The 20,369-nt window shown below is 45.3% G+C and overlaps 1 protein-coding gene and 3 non-coding genes across 4 annotated transcripts; all 4 read left to right on the forward strand.

Annotated features, from left to right (window-relative positions):
* Positions 1–4,900: 4,900 nt before the first annotated feature.
* Positions 4,901–4,973, forward strand: Trnak-uuu. Its single transcript has one exon. It is a non-coding gene; the product is annotated as a tRNA-Lys (tRNA).
* Positions 4,974–5,111: 138 nt separating this feature from the next.
* Trnas-cga lies at positions 5,112–5,193 on the forward strand. The gene has a single exon. It is a non-coding gene; the product is annotated as a tRNA-Ser (tRNA).
* Positions 5,194–11,363: 6,170 nt separating this feature from the next.
* LOC124788835 (probable ribosome biogenesis protein RLP24) lies at positions 11,364–12,287 on the forward strand. The gene is made up of 2 exons (XM_047256117.1): positions 11,364–11,422; positions 11,679–12,287. The coding sequence occupies exons 1-2, from the start codon at positions 11,364–11,366 to the stop codon at positions 12,112–12,114; spliced, it is 495 nt and encodes a 164-aa protein (XP_047112073.1). The 3' UTR covers positions 12,115–12,287.
* Positions 12,288–12,503: 216 nt separating this feature from the next.
* On the forward strand, positions 12,504–12,585 carry Trnas-cga. Its single transcript has one exon. It is a non-coding gene; the product is annotated as a tRNA-Ser (tRNA).
* Positions 12,586–20,369: the final 7,784 nt, after the last annotated feature.

The raw sequence follows: 20,369 nt of genomic DNA on the forward strand, positions 1-20,369 counted from the left end.
ACAAATACCGACCGGAGAGGCAGGAGTCCCACACGCCATGTCACAGCTACCGCTGACATACGTTGCGGCGGTGTGCACGATCTCGTCCACGAACAAAGCGACCGAGAGACCTGCTTCCGAGGGTGACTTAATTGACTGTCAAATGGCCATCACCGAACCGGAAGCCGGCCAGGAGGTCATCGTTCCTGCACAACCAGCACAACAAGAACATTGCCCCTCAGCCGACGTTGTGCGTAACAGCTCTCCGGCAGGCTCCCTGAACATAACTGTCGCTGGTGAGAACCATTCAGCGGCTGGTCTCGACGGTATAGTGGCAGCAGATAGACAAATCGACAATCATACCAAGGACACTAAGAAGCGCAGGATTGCTCACCAGGGAGCGGCCGAAACTGCCCCTGTCATGCGAGACAAGATCAAACAAGTGAGACAAAAAATGACCGACGTACCACCAGCACCACAGGACGGCAATCGCAAACCGTTGAAGAAGTCGCGGACAGGAGCATCATCCGACAGTGGAACTGACGACCTTGTGTCCTCCGCGTCTACACAGCCGACTGCAAAGAGTGACATAGTACCTGAGCCGAAACCTACAGACGCTTGCCCACGACTCAAGGAGAACTGAAACGACACTCGTTCCCCAAACTGGGACATGACGGAAGACAATGCTGCACCGGACCTTAGACTTAGCGAAGGGGACTCTAACCAACTGCGACGCCCCCCATTACGAGGAACAGGCACCGATGATGACGCAGATTTCTATTAGCTGAACATGCGATCATTAGCAGAGACAAAATATATCTAGATCGCTAGGACGATAGGCAGTCAGTTCTTTTACACACTTACGTTCAAGCAAATTTGGCGGGCTTACAAGCTTACCGGATTGCAACATTAAATATTAATAAGATCCAGAGTGCACTGAATTTGCGGAATCTCCAGGAAGTTGTCTATGCAGCCGACATCGATATCGTATTGTTACAAGAAGTGACAGATATTGACCTAGAGCCCATACCGGGCTATAACGCTACTGTTAACCCCGGTAGCAATAACGAACTTGGAACGGCTATATTATATAAAGAAGGTATACTAATCCGCAACGTCGAGAAACTACCCAACTGTAGAGGTATAGCTGGCACCGTCAATGACACCCGAATCATTAATATTTATGCACCTTCCGGATCTGGTAACAGACAGCGGCGAGCCGTCTTCTTCAAAGAAGAGATAGTTCCACTGTTCGGAACGGGTCATGATCACATAATATTTGCCGGGGATTTTAATTGTGTTATCCGTCCGAAAGACCAAACGCCGAACTTTACTAAATCACTGGAGCTTGAAACCATCATCACTTAGTTGGGACTTATTGACACGTGGGAACATCAGCATGGTGACGCGCCCGGTTTCACACACGTCACTAGCCATTCTACGAGCCGTTTAGACCGGATCTATACAACAGCTGGTTTGTAGTCAAATGTCCTACACTCCGAAATCTGGCCCACCATATTTTCTGATCATGCCGCGTATATTTGTACCATCAATTTGGCGAAACAAGGAACCTACAAAGCCAGGGGACAGTGGAAGCTTAATGTTGCTCATTTATTAGATCCGGCGTGCCGCGTAGCATTTAACAATACGTGGGACGACTGTGAAAACCGATTCCCGCAGTACAACTCGCCGCTCATTTGGTGGATCAAGTGCGCCAAACCTGCTATAACGAAAACTTTGAAACGCTACTCTCGCGAGAAGGCTGCCTGGCTAAAGGCAACTGTGGAATTTTATTTTCAGTGCCTCCGTGACTTGCATAAGCCGGATGTGACGATAATAGACAATTATGCACAAATTAAACGAATACAAGCAAAAATATTGACTTTAAAACGACAACAACTTCAGGGTTGCCGCATTAGGACCCGTTTGCAAAACACCGTTCCGAACGAAGCGACCTCCATGTATCATGTGATACACGAAAATAAACGGAACAATAGGAAAATAATTACTAAACTGACAACTACTGATGGTCGATTATTGACCAAACAGTGCGAGATCAAGGACGAAATCTACAAGCATTATACAGAAATGTTGGCCACCACAGCAACGGACGGGATAACAGGTAGACTCAGTTCGGATGAAGCCGGCACCCTCACTACCGCTATAACGGAGGACGAAGTGGTGGACGCCATACTGAGAGGTCCAAAGAACAAATCACCCGGACCTGATGGACTACCTGTCGAACTGTATCAAATTTTTCGACAAAAAATGGCAACGAAGCTGACGTGCATATGCAATGAACTCATGAATCCTAGTGCCCCCTTCCCAGAAGAGTTCTGTGAGGGGACGGTGGTCCTGGTCCCCAAAACGCCAGGAGGCAAGGGAATTGGTAATCTTCGACCTATCACCTTATTGAACAGCGATTACAAAATCTTCGGCCGCGTCACCATGCAACGGCTGCACTCCGTAATTACCACAGTTACAGGATCCTACCAAACGTGTGTTGGCAAGCATAGAAAGATATATCAGACCTTAAGTGATTACGGGGATGTCATTTCCATAGCGGCGACTTGCAGACTCCGATGCGCCATCGTATCACTCGATTTCCAACAAGCATTCGACAGAGTGAGCCATTCATATCTTTTCAGTGTAATGCGGAAAATGAATTTTCCTCCGAATTTTCTAACCATGCTCAACTCCGTGCTCACGAATGGTACCTCTAAAATCCAGATAAATGGACAACTCAGTAGCCTAATCAAGGTTCGTAGCTCGGTACGACAAGGTTGCCCAATGTCCATGGTATTGTTTGCAATAGCAATCGAACCGCTCCTGTTCAATTTAAACCAGGTTCTGCAAGGATTACACATACACGATCACAAAGTAACGTGTAAATCATACGCTGATGATGTCGACTTCCTAGTCAGGAGTGACCAAGAACTAGACACTGCGCTCCAAATTACGAAGAAGTATGAACTTGCTTCCGGCGCTAAAATAAATATGGCGAAGTCCGGATTTTTGCCGATCGGCCGCGGAGATGACATTGGAGCTCGAGAACACCTGAAACGCCTTGACACACTGAAAAGCCTCGGCATAGTATACACGCGCCATATCCGACGAACAGTTGCTATCAACTACAGACGCATATTGACGAACATTCGAGCGTGCCTCCACCAACACAGTCTACGGAATCTGGACGCAATGCAGAAGGTACAGCTCGCCAATACCTATATCACGTCCAAAGTGAACTACGTCGCCCAAATATTGCCATTACCACGAGCAATAGCGAAAAGAATGCTAGCAGCTCTCGGCCATTTTGTTAGTAGGGGTCATATTTTCAAAATTAAAAATGAAACGCTGATGTTACCAGACAACAAAGGTGGTCTCAATCTTACCGATATCTACTGTAAAGCACAAGCACTGTATATTTGCAAGACATACCGACTGTGGAAAGAATCGCCGAGTAATCTAGTGGGTCATCTTCTGAATGAAATAATCCCGCCCAGTCTGAATCCACCTATAGACGTGCACCACCTCCCGACGGAGCTTTCGCACCTCAAACCTTTTCTCATTGAATACAGCTACATTCCGAAAACGCTTTTCCACAACGGTACGCTAACAGTAAAAGACGTGTACAAGGCCATGATTGACGGAAAACCCAGAAACAGCATCGAGGGGAAACTTCAACAGTATGACTGGAATACGATTTGGAAGAATATTCATGATCACCGATTACCGACTAAAGTGAGAGCCGTATGGTACTTTGCTGTTAATAGGAAACTGCCGACGAATTCTATGTTGCACGCCGTACATCCGGCAGAAACGCCAAACTGCACTACCTGCAACGTCCTGATACCGAGGAACACAGGTTTGCATGTAACACGATCAATGACGTACGGTGCTGTATTCGGCGCATGCTAGCAATTATACTCAGAACTTCCGATAATGCCATCACACCGACTACCCTACTTAATTCTGAGGGCGTCCCCTACCCCAATACTAAAAGAAATGCTGCCAATAGGTTAATGGGACATTCAGTTTTCTATATTCTGACACATGAAGACCGGAGCGATGAAGATTTTTTGACATTTCTGCACATTCAGCATCATCAGCTTCAACAAATACGAGATTATAGATTGAAATATGCTAATTTTCTCAAGAGAATCTTGGTGTAGATACCAATCTCGATGAGTCGAGTTTCGACGCCGCCTTTTCCTTTTACTTATTTTTATTTTTATTCATTCACGCGTTTCATCGTAAAAAAAAATAAAAGATCTTAAGTTAACCCCCGGCACCAAAGGAGAAAAACAAACAAAGAAAAAACAAATGGTTAAGGCGTCTGGCTCGCAAAAAAAAAGGTGGTCTAGGGGAAAAAAAAGTTGGTAGAGCACTTGCCCGCAAAAAAAGTAATAAAAAAAGATAAAGAAAGAAGTTGGTAAAAGAAAAAAAATTAAAAAAAAGTGGCTAAGGAAAAAAAAGTGGTTAAGGCATCTAAAAAAAAAGTGGTTAAGGCGTCTGACTAGAAATCAGATTCCCTCTGGGAGCGTAGGTTCGAGTCCTACCGACTGCGTTTCTTTTTTGTGTCAAGAGGTGAAGAACATCTCCAACGGAACCGTGAAATGAGCGAATACGTGGGAAACACTGCATTCGAGACGCTTGTAAATTTTACAATTGTCCAGTGAGTGTCGACAAAACACGTAGCTCCTCTGCTGTAACATATGAGACGTACAAACTGCTGCAATTTGACTTTACATCGTGTGTCAGCTTTCTTCGATAGTCTGTTACGAGCCTAGTGTGATGAGTTTATAGACAGCAGTCAGACGACGTTTAAATAGTAACAGCTCCACGCAACGATTAACCAACAGTAAGGGACATGAGGCAATGTGTCAGTATGCGTAGTGGGAGGGGTGATCACGTAATGTGAGCCCGGATAGCTCAGTCGGTAGAGCATTAGGCTTTTAACCTAAGGGTCCAGGGTTCAAGTCCCTGATCGGGCGGAAATTTTAATACTTTGGTAGCCACACGTCTAGTAGCGGTGTAAGCACTATGGAAAAGAATGCAGCTACGCCGTTTCCTGGCACTGCAGTGCTTTAAACGGTACCAGTTGCATGTGTCGGGAGGGTCTTGCGCTACTGGCAGTCGTGGCCGAGAGGTTAAGGCGTCTGACTCGAAATCAGATTCCCTCTGGGAGCGTAGGTTCGAATCCTACCGGCTGCGTGCGATTTTGCGTAAAGACGAGCAGAAATTTTCGCACACATGTGACATGCGTGGGTGAAAGCGGATTCAAACCAGTGACACCATTCTCAACAAGACGGAAATTTATTTTTTAAGAATACTGTTTCGTGACGGCCGCTACCTGTTGTGGCTACCGGTTCACCTCGCACGGACGCTAGTACTGCAGAAATCAGTCGCAGGCCCACGAACGCGCCCCCGTCATTTTGTCGCGCCGTCGCCGTGTTTGTGAGTACATAGATGTGCTTGAAAGTGTTGGACAGAGCGAGCATTCATTTCTGTCTAAGAAGCGCAATTCAGTTCATTCGAGTGTGGCAAAAGCAGTGGTACAGCGTTTCTTTTCTTAAGATCTCGTAGCTGCTTTGAAGTATGTCCATCGTTTAAGACGACACAAAACTAGCGTCAGCGGTGCGTCAGTGGGAAGTCGGTGAAGTGGCCATTGGAGCCATAAGCCAGGAATTACGACACGCGAATCACTCGCACACCATGCAGCATGTACTACGACGCTCGGCTGAGGGACCGGACAGCCCAGTCGGTAGAGCGCTAGACCTTCAACCAAAGGGTCCCGGGTTCATGCCCCCGTCCAGGCGAAAATTAATACACCGTCGTAACGGCTAATGTGCTGGCAACGAAAGCGCTACAGAAACGAGTTAGGCCATGTCGTGTCGTGTTGTGTTCTGCCATCAGATTGCTTGTAAAGGAGCAGTTGCACTTGTCGAGACACGCCTCTGCGACCGGCAGTCGTGGCCGAGTGGTTGAGTTGCGCTTGAGAGGCGCTAGTGTGAGGAGGTAACGTCCGCTCCGCCAAGCTAGCGATTGTTTACAAGTGGTGTTTGTGTGCGTCGCGTGTCGTATTACTGTTCTGTGCCTGCGTGTTGTTGTGTCTTTCGTGTCAACGTTCGATGCTGTTAGCCCGTTAAGGGTTCATTAGCGATATGTCTCGTCAGTGTCCCAGGAAGAATACCCTGAAATTTGAATTTGATAAGTCAACCCGTGCTCTGCAACCAAGCTCACTAGAGATCCACGAGTGGATTGTCGACGTCTTCGGGATAACTACAGAACAGGTCCACACTGCCTATTACGATTTGGAACAATACTGTTTCTTCGTCAAGCTGCTCAATCCTGTTATTATGGAGCGACTGCTGCTGAAATTCGGGGGACGCATTGAATTTCGCCATCGGAACGGAACTGTGAGTATCGTTACGCTTTCAAATGCTGATGTAGAGTTGAAAAATGTCCGTGTTTTCAATCTCCCACCTGAAGTTGAAAATTGCTACCTGAAGGAAGTTTTGTCGAAGTACGGTGACGTCAGGTCTGTTAGATATGAAATGTGGTCCAGGGAACATAAGCTGCAGTGTTATAGCGGGGTGCGATCCGTTGAAATGGAAGTAAAGGTTAATATTCCGTCGCACATAATGGTGAGTGGATACAAGGGGCTAGTTACCTATACCGGACAAATTCCCACGTGCCATATTTGTAACGAGAGTGGTCACCTGAGGCAGGATTGTCCCCGTCGCATGTTTGTTTTAAAGAACAATTTGCAGCAGCGACAGCGGCTTACATTTAGTGATGTCCTGATGCGTAGTAATGTAGAACAGCCCGTTGTCTCTCTGAATTCCGATACCGTGCCAGATCCCACTTTAGTAAATGACAGTGCAATGATAATGCCTATTGTAGAGGAGCAATCTGCCCCTGCTGCTAGTGACCGTAGTGCCTCCGGCAATAAGCGCTCTCGGGACTCAGCCGATATTTCTTCAGATGAGGATGGTTCCGGTCACACTCACTCTGTGCAAAAGCAAAAAGCCAGTAATGAACCAGCACTGGAAGCAGCCATTGCAAAGGAGGCGGAATCATCAGGCCACGCTAATGCCAATGTTCCATTATCAGCTAATGATGCAGTCGCTGAAATGGAACCGGCCGAGGCAGCCATGCAGGCATAAATTCCAGAGGGACCCGAAAATACGAATCAGGAATGTGCTCAACATACTGAAGGCACTTCCTCGCCTACGGTAGAACAAGGCACTAAAGCGCAACTTGTTGATCAAGTCGGTAGTAGAGATCATGTTCACGACTTAAATGACCCCCGCTGTGCTGCCCAAAAACAAGAGGGACCTGCACAAGGGACAGGCATTCCAAATACAGCCGGAACCGCGCAAGACACACAGCGGCGCCGCCTGAAGCCGCAGCCAAACGTCAACGTCGGCAGGGCGCAGGCGAAACGCAACGGGAGCACACAACGGCAAAAATCACCTGACAGTAAAGGAGTTGGAAATCCTGAAGTGTCAGTCAGTGTAGATCAAGACACTCGCTAAGATAGACATACAGCCTCCGCAGCTTCACAAACAGTAGTGAAATAGCAGCGGATTTCCGACTGGATCTTCTTCCCCTAAAATACATTGTACACATTGGGCGAAGTGGAAATCTCGGATTTTGTACTCACTCTACTTTGACGCCCATACATGACCATTAACCTTCTCGGATGAGTCAAGCTTATAAAATATTAACTATTAACGTTAACAGGATAACGTCAGATTTGAAAAAAGTTGTGTTAAAACAATTTATCTATGAAACAGAGGCGGATGTTGCTTTGTTGCAAGAAGTGTTATTCACTGATTTCACCGTGCCCGGTTTTCAAATATTTTATAATGTCCTACCGGACGCAAATACAGGAACCGCAATTTTAACTCGTGAAGGTATACCGGTAATGTTGTTGGATAAACTAGTTACAGGAAGAGGCCTAAGTTGTAAAATATTTGATGTCACTGTTGTAAAAGTTTATGCACCGTCCGGTACCACCAACAGAGCTGCGTGAGCTCAATTCTTCAAGGAAGACATAATCTACTTGCTGAGGAAAAATCCTGCGTCTGTAATAATTGGTGGCGACTTCAATTGTGTAGTTAACAGGAAAGATCAGGTACCGCATTTTAACTACTCGAAGGAGCTGCATGACTTAATCAAAAACATGAAGTACAAAGATGCATGGGAAGTCATACTCCCTACGCCAGTCAAATTCACGCATTTCACTTCGACATCATGCAGTCGGATAGATAGGCAGTATGTGTCGGAGAATCTAAGTCATAACGTGTTGGATGTGGAAGTAATCCCGACATACTGCTCGGATCACTGTGGGTTTTCTGTGACTATCAATTTAGCAAAGAAACCTACAAAATTTTACCGCAATCAGTGGATGCTTAACATTGCCCATCTCAATGATGACGAACTAGAAGAGTGGGTCAAAGCCACATGGACGGCATGTTTGAAATCAGTGCATAAATACGGATCTAAAATCGAATGGTGGGTCAAGTTTGCCAAACCTAAACTTAGGCAAACCTTAAAATCATACAGTTTTCAAAAAACTAGAGATGGCAAAAGGACAATCGAATTTTACTATACGGTATTGCGAGAACTACATGACAAACACAACGTAGCTACTACTCATCTAGAGCAAATTCGAAAAATAAAAGCGAAGCTTCTAAGCATCACACGACAGCAGTTAGAGGGATTAAAGCTTAAATCAAAGGCAAAGTCTCTACTACAAGAATAAACTACTTCAATGTTTCACCTGATCAAACACCAACTTAATAGGAGACGCAGTTTTATTGAAGACCTCAAACTCGAAGACGGGACTGTAATTACAGACCAAAATGACATAGTGCGCGCAATCCAACAACATTTCGCTCACCTCTACACTAAAGACCAGACTGCCGAGACTGCAAGTACTGAAATGTAGCACTTATTAACGGAACGGATCACTAATGAAGAAAATAACTGTCTGATTGCTGCATTTGCAGAGGACGAAATATTTAATCTAGTAAAGACGTCACCTTCCAACAAATCGGCGGGTCCAGATGGATTACCAAAAGAATTTTATCAAAAGTTTTGGCATCTAATTGGGTCAACATTCACGGATGTAATAAACGAAACCTTACATGGAGGAGACTTACCAACTGAACTTAAGGAAGGAAAACTGGTCTTGATTCCGAAAAGTGCAGGACAAAAGAAAATCGATAGTTTTCGCCCATTAATGTTGATGAACTATGATTACAAGACCATTGCCCGAGCACTTAAGGAGAGATTCACACCACTTCTCAGAACAGTAATAAAAGGCCATCAAGCCTGCTTCCCGGGCAAGACAATCATGTCAGTCATCTCCGAATACAGAGACCTTGTTTCTATCGTAGCAGTCACCGACATCAGGTGTGCGCTATACTTCATCGATTTCTGCAAGGCATTTGACCATGTCAGCCACCGGTACGTGGATCTCATATTTAAACACCTGGCTTTTGACGATCGAGCAGTTAGTGTAATCCATCAGATGATGACCGGCATAACTGCAAAGGCTTACATAAACGGGCAGCCGACGAAAACTATTCATATACAGAGGGGCGTTCCACAAGGGAGCCCATTATCAATGTTTTTGTATGTTCTTGCACTTGAGCCTTTGCTACGACAACTCAGAGACAAATTAAGTGGCGTCACAATATCCGGGGTCACGCTTACAGCAAAAGCATATGCCGATGACGTGGGCGTCGTCCTTCGACACGGAGGTGAAATTACAATTCTGGAAGAGACGATATGTCAATATAGTCGCGCCTCTGGTGCAAAGGTGAACATACGTAAGAGTAAAATCTTAAACCTAAGAGGATTTGACAGGGTACGCAGCCAATGGGCTACACTAGTTGATTCCCACAAAACACTAGGTATTACTATAAACAATTGTCCTATGAAGATGGCTGCAGTAAATTGGCGGGACACGGCGAACAAAATACAGGGTGCGTTCAACGAACTTTGTTGGCGACCCGCGAATTTATTGCAGAAAGTTCAATTAATTAACACCTACATGTTTCTTAAAGCCTGTTTTGTAGCACAAATATTCCCAGCACCGAAATTACAGGTGAAAAAGGTAATGCGACTTGCCCATAGTTACTTGTGGAAAGGCAACATATTTAAAGTTAGACTCGACAGTGTGACCAGAAATAACATTACCTCCAGACTCTTCACAATTGTCCAGCCAGGTTCCCTGCAACCCCCGGTGAATGTGGGCCAACTAAACAAGAAACTCACGCATGTCAAGGAATTTTGTATTGAGGTCAGATACTTAGAGGCAGGCACGGTGTACAAGTCACATATAACTACAAGAGAGATTCTAAATACATGGCAAAAATCGGATACACGAAATACCATAGAAATCAAATATCCGAACGTCATATGGCGTCCTGTATGGAAAAATATTAGCCTCAAAATCCATTCAACAGACGTGGCTTCCACTTGGTACAAGGTAGTCAGCGACACTGTACCAACCAATGAAAAACTTTATCGAATAGGACTCAGTGATACACATCACTGCACTAAGTGTGGATTCGTGGACACACTTCAACACAGATTCACGTGCAGTGGACTAGTTCACAATTGGACATGGATCAGAAGAAAGATAGCACTCCTCACCAGAAGTGATGGCCGCAATTATACGCCACAAATGCTGTTACAGCCTGAAGAGATATTTTTCCCAGAACAGAAAAATAACACTGTCATGTGGCTCATGGGTCACTACATACATTACGTAATTGGTAGAAATGGATCTGACAATTCAATTGATTCCATGGTCTACATGGAATCAGCTTACTGGGAATCCAAAAAATTCAGTAACCATAAAAACCTCTAAGGCAACATGTTGAATATAGTCTTCGAGAGAACAGGCTTAGGATAACAACGAACCACAACACGATAGAAACTAAAGGACGTAACAGGCAAACAGTGACTCAGTAAACTATTATTGATCATTGAGAAGTGACTACGGCAACTACACGGTATTATATACGAAAATAATAAAACCAACAGAAAAAAATAAAAAAAGGTAACGCGTCTGACCAAAAAAATAAAAAAAAGGGTGGTTAAGGAAGAAAAAAAAGTGCTTAAGGCGTCTGGAAAAAAAAATTGGATGTGGCGTCGAATAAAAAAAAAGTCGTACATAAAAAAAAAGTGGCACAGTTGGTTAGCGCACGGAAAAAAAAGATAGCTCAGTCGGTAGAGAAAAAAAAGTGGTTAAGGTGCCTGACTAGAAATCAGATTCCCTCTGGGAGCGTAGGTTCGAGACCTACCGACTGCGTTTCTTTTTTGTGTCAAGAGGTGAAGAACATCTCCAACGGAACCGTGGAATGAGCGAATACGTGGGAAACACTGCATTCGAGACGCTTGTAAATTTTACAATTGTCCAGTGAGTGTCGACAAAACACGTAGCTCCTCTGCTGTAACATATGAGACGTACAAACTGCTGCAATTTGACTTTACATCGTGTGTCAGCTTTCTTCGATAGTCTGTTACGAGCCTAGCGTGATGAGTTTATAGACAGCAGTCAGACGACGTTTAAATAGTAACAGCTCCACGCAATGATTACCCAACAGTAAAGGACATGAGGCAATGTGTCAGTATGCGTAGTGGGAGGGGTGATCACGTAATGTGAGCCCGGATAGCTCAGTCAAATTCTGCCGATCGAAATGTCATGCGGCTTTCAAGAAGAAGAAGAATCCACGTAAAGTAAGGTGGACCAAAGCTTTCCGAAAAACAGCAGGAAAAGAACTTGCTGTAGATCCAGCTTTTGAATTTGAGAAACGAAGGAACATACCACTGAAGTATGACAGGGAGATGTGGTCAAAAACTGTGGAAGCTATGAAGCGTGTAGACGAGATCAGGCAGAAGCGAGAGGCCCACCATATCATGCAGCGGCTGCGGAAGGGCCGCGAGCTGGAGACCCAGCGCGACATCAAGGAGGTTCACAGGGACCTCTCACTCATCCGGTCTCCTGCGGCAGGCCTCAAGGAGAGGGCCAAGGAAGAAGCCTTCGTTCAGGTTGAGGAATCTGACACAGAAATGGAAGTCGCAGAGACTGTTGAGCCGATGGGAGCTTAACCGTGACTGTGTGTACTTATTTGTGCTAAAGGAAAGTGATCCGAAGGACTGAAATTGACAAAGAAAAGTAATCCGTGATGTGTAGCATATTGCATTGTGTTAATTGATGACAAGTTTATTTAAGAACTTACTGTTCTAATTTCACCAAATAAATTCGATAAGTTACCCAAAAAAAAAAAAAAAAAAAAAAAAGTCGGTAGAGCATTAGGCTTTTAACCTAAGGGTCCAGGGTTCAAGTCCCTGTTCGAGCGGAAATTTTAATACTTTGGTAGCCGCACGTCTAGTAGCGGTGTAAGCACTACGGAAAAGAATGCAGCTACGCCGTTTCCTGGCACTGCAGTGCTTTAAACGGTACCAGTTGCATGTGTCGGGAGGGTCTTGCGCTACTGGCAGTCGTGGCCGAGTGGTTAAGGCGTCTGACTCGAAATCAGATTCCCTCTGGGAGCGTAGGTTCGAATCCTACCAGCTGCGTGCGATTTTGCGTAAAGACGAGCAGAAATTTTCGCACACATGTGACATGCGTGGGTGAAAGCGGATCCAAACCAGTGACACCATTCTCAACAAGACGGAAATTTATTTTTTAAGAATACTGTTTCGCGACGGCCGCTGCCTGTTGTGGCTACCGGTTCACCTCGCACGGACGCTAGTACTGCAGAAATCAGTCGCAGGCCCACGAACGCGCCCCCGTCATTTTGTCGCGCCGTCGCCGTGTTTGTGAGTACACAGATGTGCTTGAAAGTGTTGGACAGAGCGAGCATTCATTTCTGTCTAAGAAGCGCAATTCAGTTCATTCGGGTGTGGCAAAAGCAGTGGTGCAGCGTTTCTTTTCTTAAGATCTCGCAGCTGATTGCAAGTATGTCCATCGTTTAAGACGACACAAAATGGGCGTCAGCGGGAAGTCGTTGAAGCCATTGGAGCCATAAGCCAGGAATTGCAACACGCGAATCACTCGCACACCATGCGGCATGTACTACAACGCTCGACTGAGGGACCGGATAGCCCAGTCGGTAGAGCGCTAGACCCTCAACCAAAGGGTCCCGGGTTCAAGTCCCCGTCCAGGCGAAAATTAATATACTGTCGTAACGGCTAATGTGCTGGCAACGAAAGCGCTACAGAAACGAGTGAGGCCATGTCGTGTCGTGTTGTGTTCTGCCATCAGATTGCTTGTAAAGGAGCAGTTGCACTTGTCGAGACACGCCTCTGCGACCGGCAATATTACCGTTTGAGAGTCGGCAGCGTGCGGTCGTTCGGAGCGCTCAGTGTCACTTGCTTTGTTTACGTTGTATTTATGCTTTCTGTTTCACGTGATTGTGCGTGGTTGCGTGTTTGTGTCATTGTTTTAAGTAGTTGCTGTATGCAGTTAGCCCATTTTGGTTAATTTGCACGATGGTTCGCACGATTCCAAGGAAAAATACCCTGCAGTTTGAGTTTGACAAGGGTACACGATCAGTTCACTGAAAGTTCATGAATGGATCGTCGATACAATAGGCATAACCACTGATCAAGTTGACACTCCCTACTACGATCTGGTTTTATACTGCTTTTTCGAGAAGCTCCTTAATCCCCTCTTACTGGAACGTCTTTTGCAGAAACATGGCGGCGGCGTCGAGTTCCGGCATCGCGACGGAACTGTGAGTACTGTCCAAGTTACTAACGCTGATGTCGAGATCTCTAACGTGCGGATTTACAACCTGCCCCCTAAAGTAGACAACTGTTTCTTAAAAGATGAGCTCGCGAAATATGGCGAAGTGGGTAACATTAGGCTTGAAAAGTGGTCCCGGCAACATAAGTTGCAATGTTTTTCTGGCATCAGATCGGTTGAGATGCAAGTTAAAGTCAACATCCCATCGCATGTATTTGTTTGTGGGTATAAGGTGCAGGTTTCATATTCTGGGCAAGCTTCTACGTGTTTTATCTGCAATGAAAGTGGCCATTTACGGCAAAATTGCCCTAAAAGAATGACCGTCTTAAAGCCTACTTTCCAACAACGTAAGAGGCTCACCTTAGCTGATTTAGTGACAGGCACCCAATTAGCAAGTAATGAGCCGTCCCTTTCCACTGATACTGTGACTGTACATGAAAAACCTTTTGAAGAAGAGTTCCCTGCTCTTCCTCTTGCGAAGGGCGGGGATCAGAACCCTATCACCCGTCCCGTCACTGCGGTAGCGTCCAAGAGACGTCGAACGTGCGACAGTAGTAGTTCCGATGAAGGCGTCTCAGTACCGGTAACACCTGCCACACTTGATATCAAACAACCGGCAGGCGACATTAAGCTTTCGCAAGATGCTATACCAGAATCAAGTGTTGATGTTAATACTTCTTCGCCCGATGATGGTAGTGCTACGCCCCAGGTTGGTTCTTGCTTACCGTCCACGTCTGTCGAGTCGGCTCTCCAACAAACCGATAGTGAACCTCAGCAAGTTGCCCACAGTAACGTCGACGGGGTGTGCCCAGGTCCACAACTCGTATCACAGCAACGCGACATTGGCAACAAACACGCTGACGAGTGTGTCAACACAGAGCGAGATCTCAGCCTTGCTTGTCAACAACCTGAGCGGGAGAGTGTTTCCAAACAATCCCGACGTGTGGGTAAACAAGAACTTAGCGCGTCTCCGGAAGGACTATCCGGCGAGACGCAACAGCAAGTTGCTGTAGCAGGGCAACCTGCACAGGAGACCTGTGTCGATTCTCCGATGCCGGTTTCTGCGGAAAAAGTCGCAAGCGGCGGGAGGAACAAACAGAAATTCCAACCGAACTTGAATGTACCACGCAGCAAACACAAAATGCAAGCCCTCTCGGATGCAAACGATGGTGATGGCCACTCTCCACCAGCTGGTTCACGAATGGATTGGTTTGCCGGAGACGATGATCACGTTAATTTAAAGTAGCTCCGTAAATTACATGGCACAAGCGTACAAGTTCCTGAGTGTTAATGTTAACAGGATCACATCTGATTTGAAACTTGCAGTCTTTAGGCAGTTCGTATATGAGTCTGCCGCTGATATACTTCTATTGCAGGAATTCTTTGTTTCAGATCTGGTCATTCCCGGCTTCCACTGTATTACCAATGTTTATTTCGAACTTAGCACTGGTACAGCCATTCTCGTGCGTGAAGGCATCCCCGTCTCGGACGTTGAAACGCTGGAGTCGGGGCGTGGCATATGCAGCAAAATATTCGGCGTCACGCTCGTGAACCTATACCCGCCCTCAGGGAGTGGACACAGGTTCGCAAGGACCGCGTTCTTTAAAGACGAACTAATTTACCTGCTTCGTAAAAATCCGACTGCCCTTATATTAGGAGGAGATTTTAACTGTGTTGTGCATCAAAAAGATCAGAGGCCGCATTTTAACTATTGTAAGGAGCTTCATGATCTGGTTTTACGAATGAATCTAAAGGATACGTGGGAACTCCTTCACCCTACCCTTGTGAAATTTACACACTTCACTTCCACCTCGAGTAGCCGCCTCGACAGAATATATGTGTCTTCTCAGCTCGGGGAACATGTTGTTGATTCAGAGGTCATTCCCGTCCCATGTAGCCTACGCCACCGTTATACAACTGGACAGACAACCCACCAAACGATTCAGAAGTCACTGGATGTTGAACATTTCCCACCTTCAGGACGCCGATCTCGAGGAACTTGTCACACGAACTTGGCTTTTTGTCTTCGCTCTGTCAATAGATACCGTACGAAAATAGAGTGGTGGACGTCCTTTGCTAAACCAAAGCTGCGACGGACTTTAATTTCGTACTGTAATACGCAATCAAGGGATGCAAAGAGGACCACAGAGTTTTACTATTCGTTTTTAAGGGAGCTCTACGACAAATCTGGCGTCAATAATGTTTACACGGCTCAAATAAAGCAAATCAAGGCTAAGATGCTCAGTATCAGACGTAAACAACTAAAAGGATTAAAAATCAAGTCAAAAGTCAACTCTTTTGTTCAATCTGAGACAACTTCCATGTATCATCTTATTAAGCTTCAGACCAACCGTAGACGAACTGACAACAGATAACGGGGAAATTCTCACTCGGCAACCTCACATACTCACGGCAATCCAGAGGTATTATCACGGCCTGTACTCGGACTACCCAACCAATGATGGCTTGACTGCTTCTGTACTCCAGTTGATGGACACGTCCGTTACTGAGGATGATAATCGTGACTTTCTGGCTGCGTTTAGTGTCGAGGAGACTTTAGAACTTATTGTTAAGTCGCCAGCTAACAAAGCCCCAGGACTGGACGGCCGTTCCAAGGAGTTTTATCTTTGGTATTGGGATGTAATTGGTGTTACTTTTACAGAAATTTTAAATGAAATCATTGCTAGGGCCTGTTCCTTGTGCGATGAAGGAGGGTAAAATTGTCCTTGATCCCAAACGCAAAGGGTGTAAGCGATTTGATAATGTGCGCCCGCTCACCCTGCTCAATTTTGACTACAAAACTATAGCCAGAGCTGTTAACACCCGAATGTCTTCGCTCTTTCACAAAGTTGTCCGGTGGCACCAGGCCTGCGTTGCGGGACGGAATGCCATGTCTGCGATGTCTGAAATTAGGGACCTCATCTCCATTGCTCACCAACCTGAATTGTGCCCTGCTTTTTCTAGACTTTAATAAAGCCTTTGATCATGTGAACCACCGATACCTTTTTCACATAATGGGCAAAATAGGACTCGAGGAAGGGGTGATGAAAGTCCTTCGCAATTTGATATCTGGAATATCAGCGAGGGTACAAGTCAATGGACAGCTGACGCAACCGATATCCATTCAGCGGGACGTCCCCCAGGGCAGTCCACTCTCTATGTCACTTTTTGTGCTGTCACTGGAACCCTTCCTTCGGTCTCTTTATCACCAGTTGTCAGGAGTGTCAATGTCCGGTCACACATTCATAGTCCGTGCATACGCTGACGATGTTGCCTTACTGTTACGCAGTGACGACGAGGTGGTCCGTATTAAACGGGCGATCGACCAATATAGTGAAGTGTCTGGAGCACAACTAGGTGGCTGGAAATGTAAAGTGCTCGATATCAGGGTTTTCGAGAGCTTAACTATACCGTGGGCGCATGTTGTGGAATCTCACAAACTACTAGGAATCACCTTGAATAGGTGCCCTCTCAATATGGCGGCCTCCAATTGGAAGTCAGTGACGCATCTGATACAGGGTACCATTGTCGAATGTCGCTGGCGTGCTGTGAACATTATAGAAAAGATTAGGATTCTCAATACCTACGTCTTCTCCAAGGCGTATTACGTTGCACAGTTCTTTCCCATTCCCAAGCATCAGGCCAGAAAGTTCACGCAGATTGCCACTCAATACATCTGGAAGGGAAACATATTTAAATTGTCCTCCGATACGCTAGCCAAGTCGAGAACTACTGGTGGGCTTGAGTTAGTTAACATCGCCGGGAAGGCAATGGCCTTGTACGTCAAGCGGACCACGACTTTACTGCATGACAGCCAATGCACTGTTACTCAAAAGTTGTTCCTCGCAGTGCGTCCAGCGAGTGTGCAACCTCCGATTGACGTCGGGAAAATCCATTACAAATTGAAACACATCAGAGAATTTCTCTTTCATGTTAGTTATGCAGATGTAGGTGTTCTACCGCGACGACCACTGTCAACTCGGGACTTGCAACGTGAGTGGGAAAAGTCGGCGACCCCAAATACAATAGAACAGAAGTATCCGACTACCCACTGGAAAACGGTGTGGGCCAACATCAGCTTCAAAGTACACTCTTCGGATGTTGCTTCAACCTGGTACAGGGTGGTAAATAACACAATTGCCACTAATGAAAAGCTACGTGCAATTGGGTTAAGTGACACAAATCTCTGCCTCTATTGTGGACTCGTCGATTCTCTGATCCATCGGTTTATTTGCGGTGGCCATGCACTGAATTGGCGATGGGTCAAGAAGAGTATCGCGGTACTCTCAAGGAGCGCGGTAGACAATCTGCAGCTGGATATCCTAATGCGTCCCGACAAAAAGTTTTATCCTGCCACGAAAAACAATATCGTAATGTGGATCCTAGGGCACTATGTCAACTATATCATTAACGTTCGTGGAGAGGACGATTTTATTAGTTTTCTGACGTACATGGAGCCGGAATATTGGAAAATTAAATGTGTCACTGACAGTAAAAAATTATTTGGAAACATGATGGACATCACCTTTGAAAAACATGACATAGGATTACCACATTGGACGATGGAAGCAAAGCAAGAGGAAATGTATTCTGTTTTATTTCTATTTTTTTTAAGTTATACTCCTGTTATACCTGGTCAATGTATTTCTTTTCTTTCGTCTCCCTTTACTTGTTTGCTTATACATGACAATTTCACACCTCTAATGGAAGAGGAACAAATTTCGATATGGATTAAACCACACAAACGACACACGACAAAGAAGAAATGTTCATTTACAAATGTGTCAGCACTATATACCTCGTAGAAGAGGATTAAGAACTATAACAGAAAAAAATATAACAAAAAAATAAGAAACAAAGAAACATAACAAGTGTCTGCTTAAAGGAGTGAATTAGGGATGGGTGGGGGAAGCCATCGCGGGCAGGCTTCGGGATTCGACCCCTGCCCGCTTTGTCTCCACCTGCACGGAACTGACCACTCTCCATTTCTCTCACGCAAGAGTCAGGAAAAAAAAAGAATTGGTTAAGGCGTCTGACTCGAAATCAGATTCCCTCTGGGAGCGTAGATTTATTCCCCAGTCTGCTAGTTATGAACTGTATTAGTTCCATTTTTTCCATATTTTGATGTTTTGATCCCATCTTCACAGATGACCTCAGTCACCGTCTCATAAGACGTGTTTCTGCTCTCCTGATCTTGCCCCTTGTGTAAAAGAAGGCGTAAGTGGCGACGTTTCTGCATCATAGATAACTATATTCTCAATAATGCTATGGAATTTCCTTTTTCTAGTCCGTTGATTAACACTCTTTTTCCAGTTTAGGTCATGTAGGGACTTCGTCGCTTGTTTAGCCATCGTTTCTTTGGTCTCAATATTTTGGTCAATGATGTCGTCACTGGAAGTAACGCAACCAAAATTCTCATATTTAAAAAAAAAATCATCTTTCAGAAGTAAATCCGTTGATTGTTTACCCATACACTTTATGGGATGAACGCCTTAACGGTGCCGTCAAAGAACTCTTCTTCTTGCGTAATTAGAGAAGACGCAAAGTCGCGACTCGTCGAAGCACACTCAGTTAGTTTTTATTATCTATGTTATTTGGTTTTATGTGCCGATACGAGCAACGATCTGTTGCAAGGTACCTGACTCAAAACATCCACTGCATATCTTTTTTTCGCAATGTAACCTCGAAAAGTGGTTAAGATGGACCTGTATTCATCGTCAGCAGCAAATTCTGGTAGTGGCTGACATGGATTTTCAGTGACAAGGCGTTGCATTCGTCTGTAGTCCCTGTTCGTTATCATCTTTTTACGACTACTGTTCTTAACCCCACGTTATAGGGGTGTGACTGCTAGACCTTTGCTTACAGATGCGTTGCAGTCCCTTTTGATACATCAACAAATCGGCAAATTTAATTCATGTTGTAGTCATGGGCACGACCAAACGCGACAGCTGATTTCTGCCATTGTGTCACATCTTCACGTCGACACAACTTGCTGCGCTCACTGCAGAAACTGACACATACACACCAATTCAATGACAGACTTTTGTCAGCCACAGAGCGCCTTACCTCCTGGTACCATTTCTACACCGGTCAAAGCGGTCCAAATGGTCATGTATGTTCTTTTAAAGAGGTGACTAATATTTTGCCTGATAGCCCTATAAATATATCAGCAAGCGTTACTGATAACGGTGATAACAGTAACGTTATAACAATCACATATGTAGTGGAACAACAGAAGTCTATTGACAACGTGCATTGGTGCTTATCATAGTACTAACAGAAAGATCCAGTGTCAAGATAATCTTGCTGCTGTTGTGGTCTTCTGTCAGAAGACTGGTTTGATGCAGTCCTCCACGCAAGTTTATCCTGTACAAGCCTTGCTTAGGGTACTTAAACCTTGGTCATCTTCTATTACTTTTATCCTCAGCCATTGTCCTCCATCCCCTAACTCATACATACGCACACTTTCCTCCGTTACCATATTGACAATTTTTTGATGCCTTAGGGTGGCCTGTGAACAGAGTCTTTTGAGTTAAGTTATGCTTTGTATTTTTCTCCCCAGTTTCATTCAGTACCTCTTCCTATCCACTCAACCTATCTTCAGAACTCTACG

The sequence above is a fragment of the Schistocerca piceifrons genome, chromosome 3 (assembly GCF_021461385.2).
Source record: "Schistocerca piceifrons isolate TAMUIC-IGC-003096 chromosome 3, iqSchPice1.1, whole genome shotgun sequence".
In the NCBI taxonomy this organism is placed as follows: Eukaryota; Metazoa; Arthropoda; class Insecta; order Orthoptera; family Acrididae; genus Schistocerca; species Schistocerca piceifrons.

Bases quoted from the DNA above. Each gene is read 5' to 3' on its own strand.
- LOC124788835 (XM_047256117.1), top strand. From the start codon at position 11,364: ATGAGCGAATACGTGGGAAACACTGCATTCGAGACGCTTGTAAATTTT. The intron at 11,423-11,678 runs GTGAGTGTCGAC...GAGCCCGGATAG, and splicing joins GTAAATTTTACAATTGTCCA to CTCAGTCAAATTCTGCCGAT.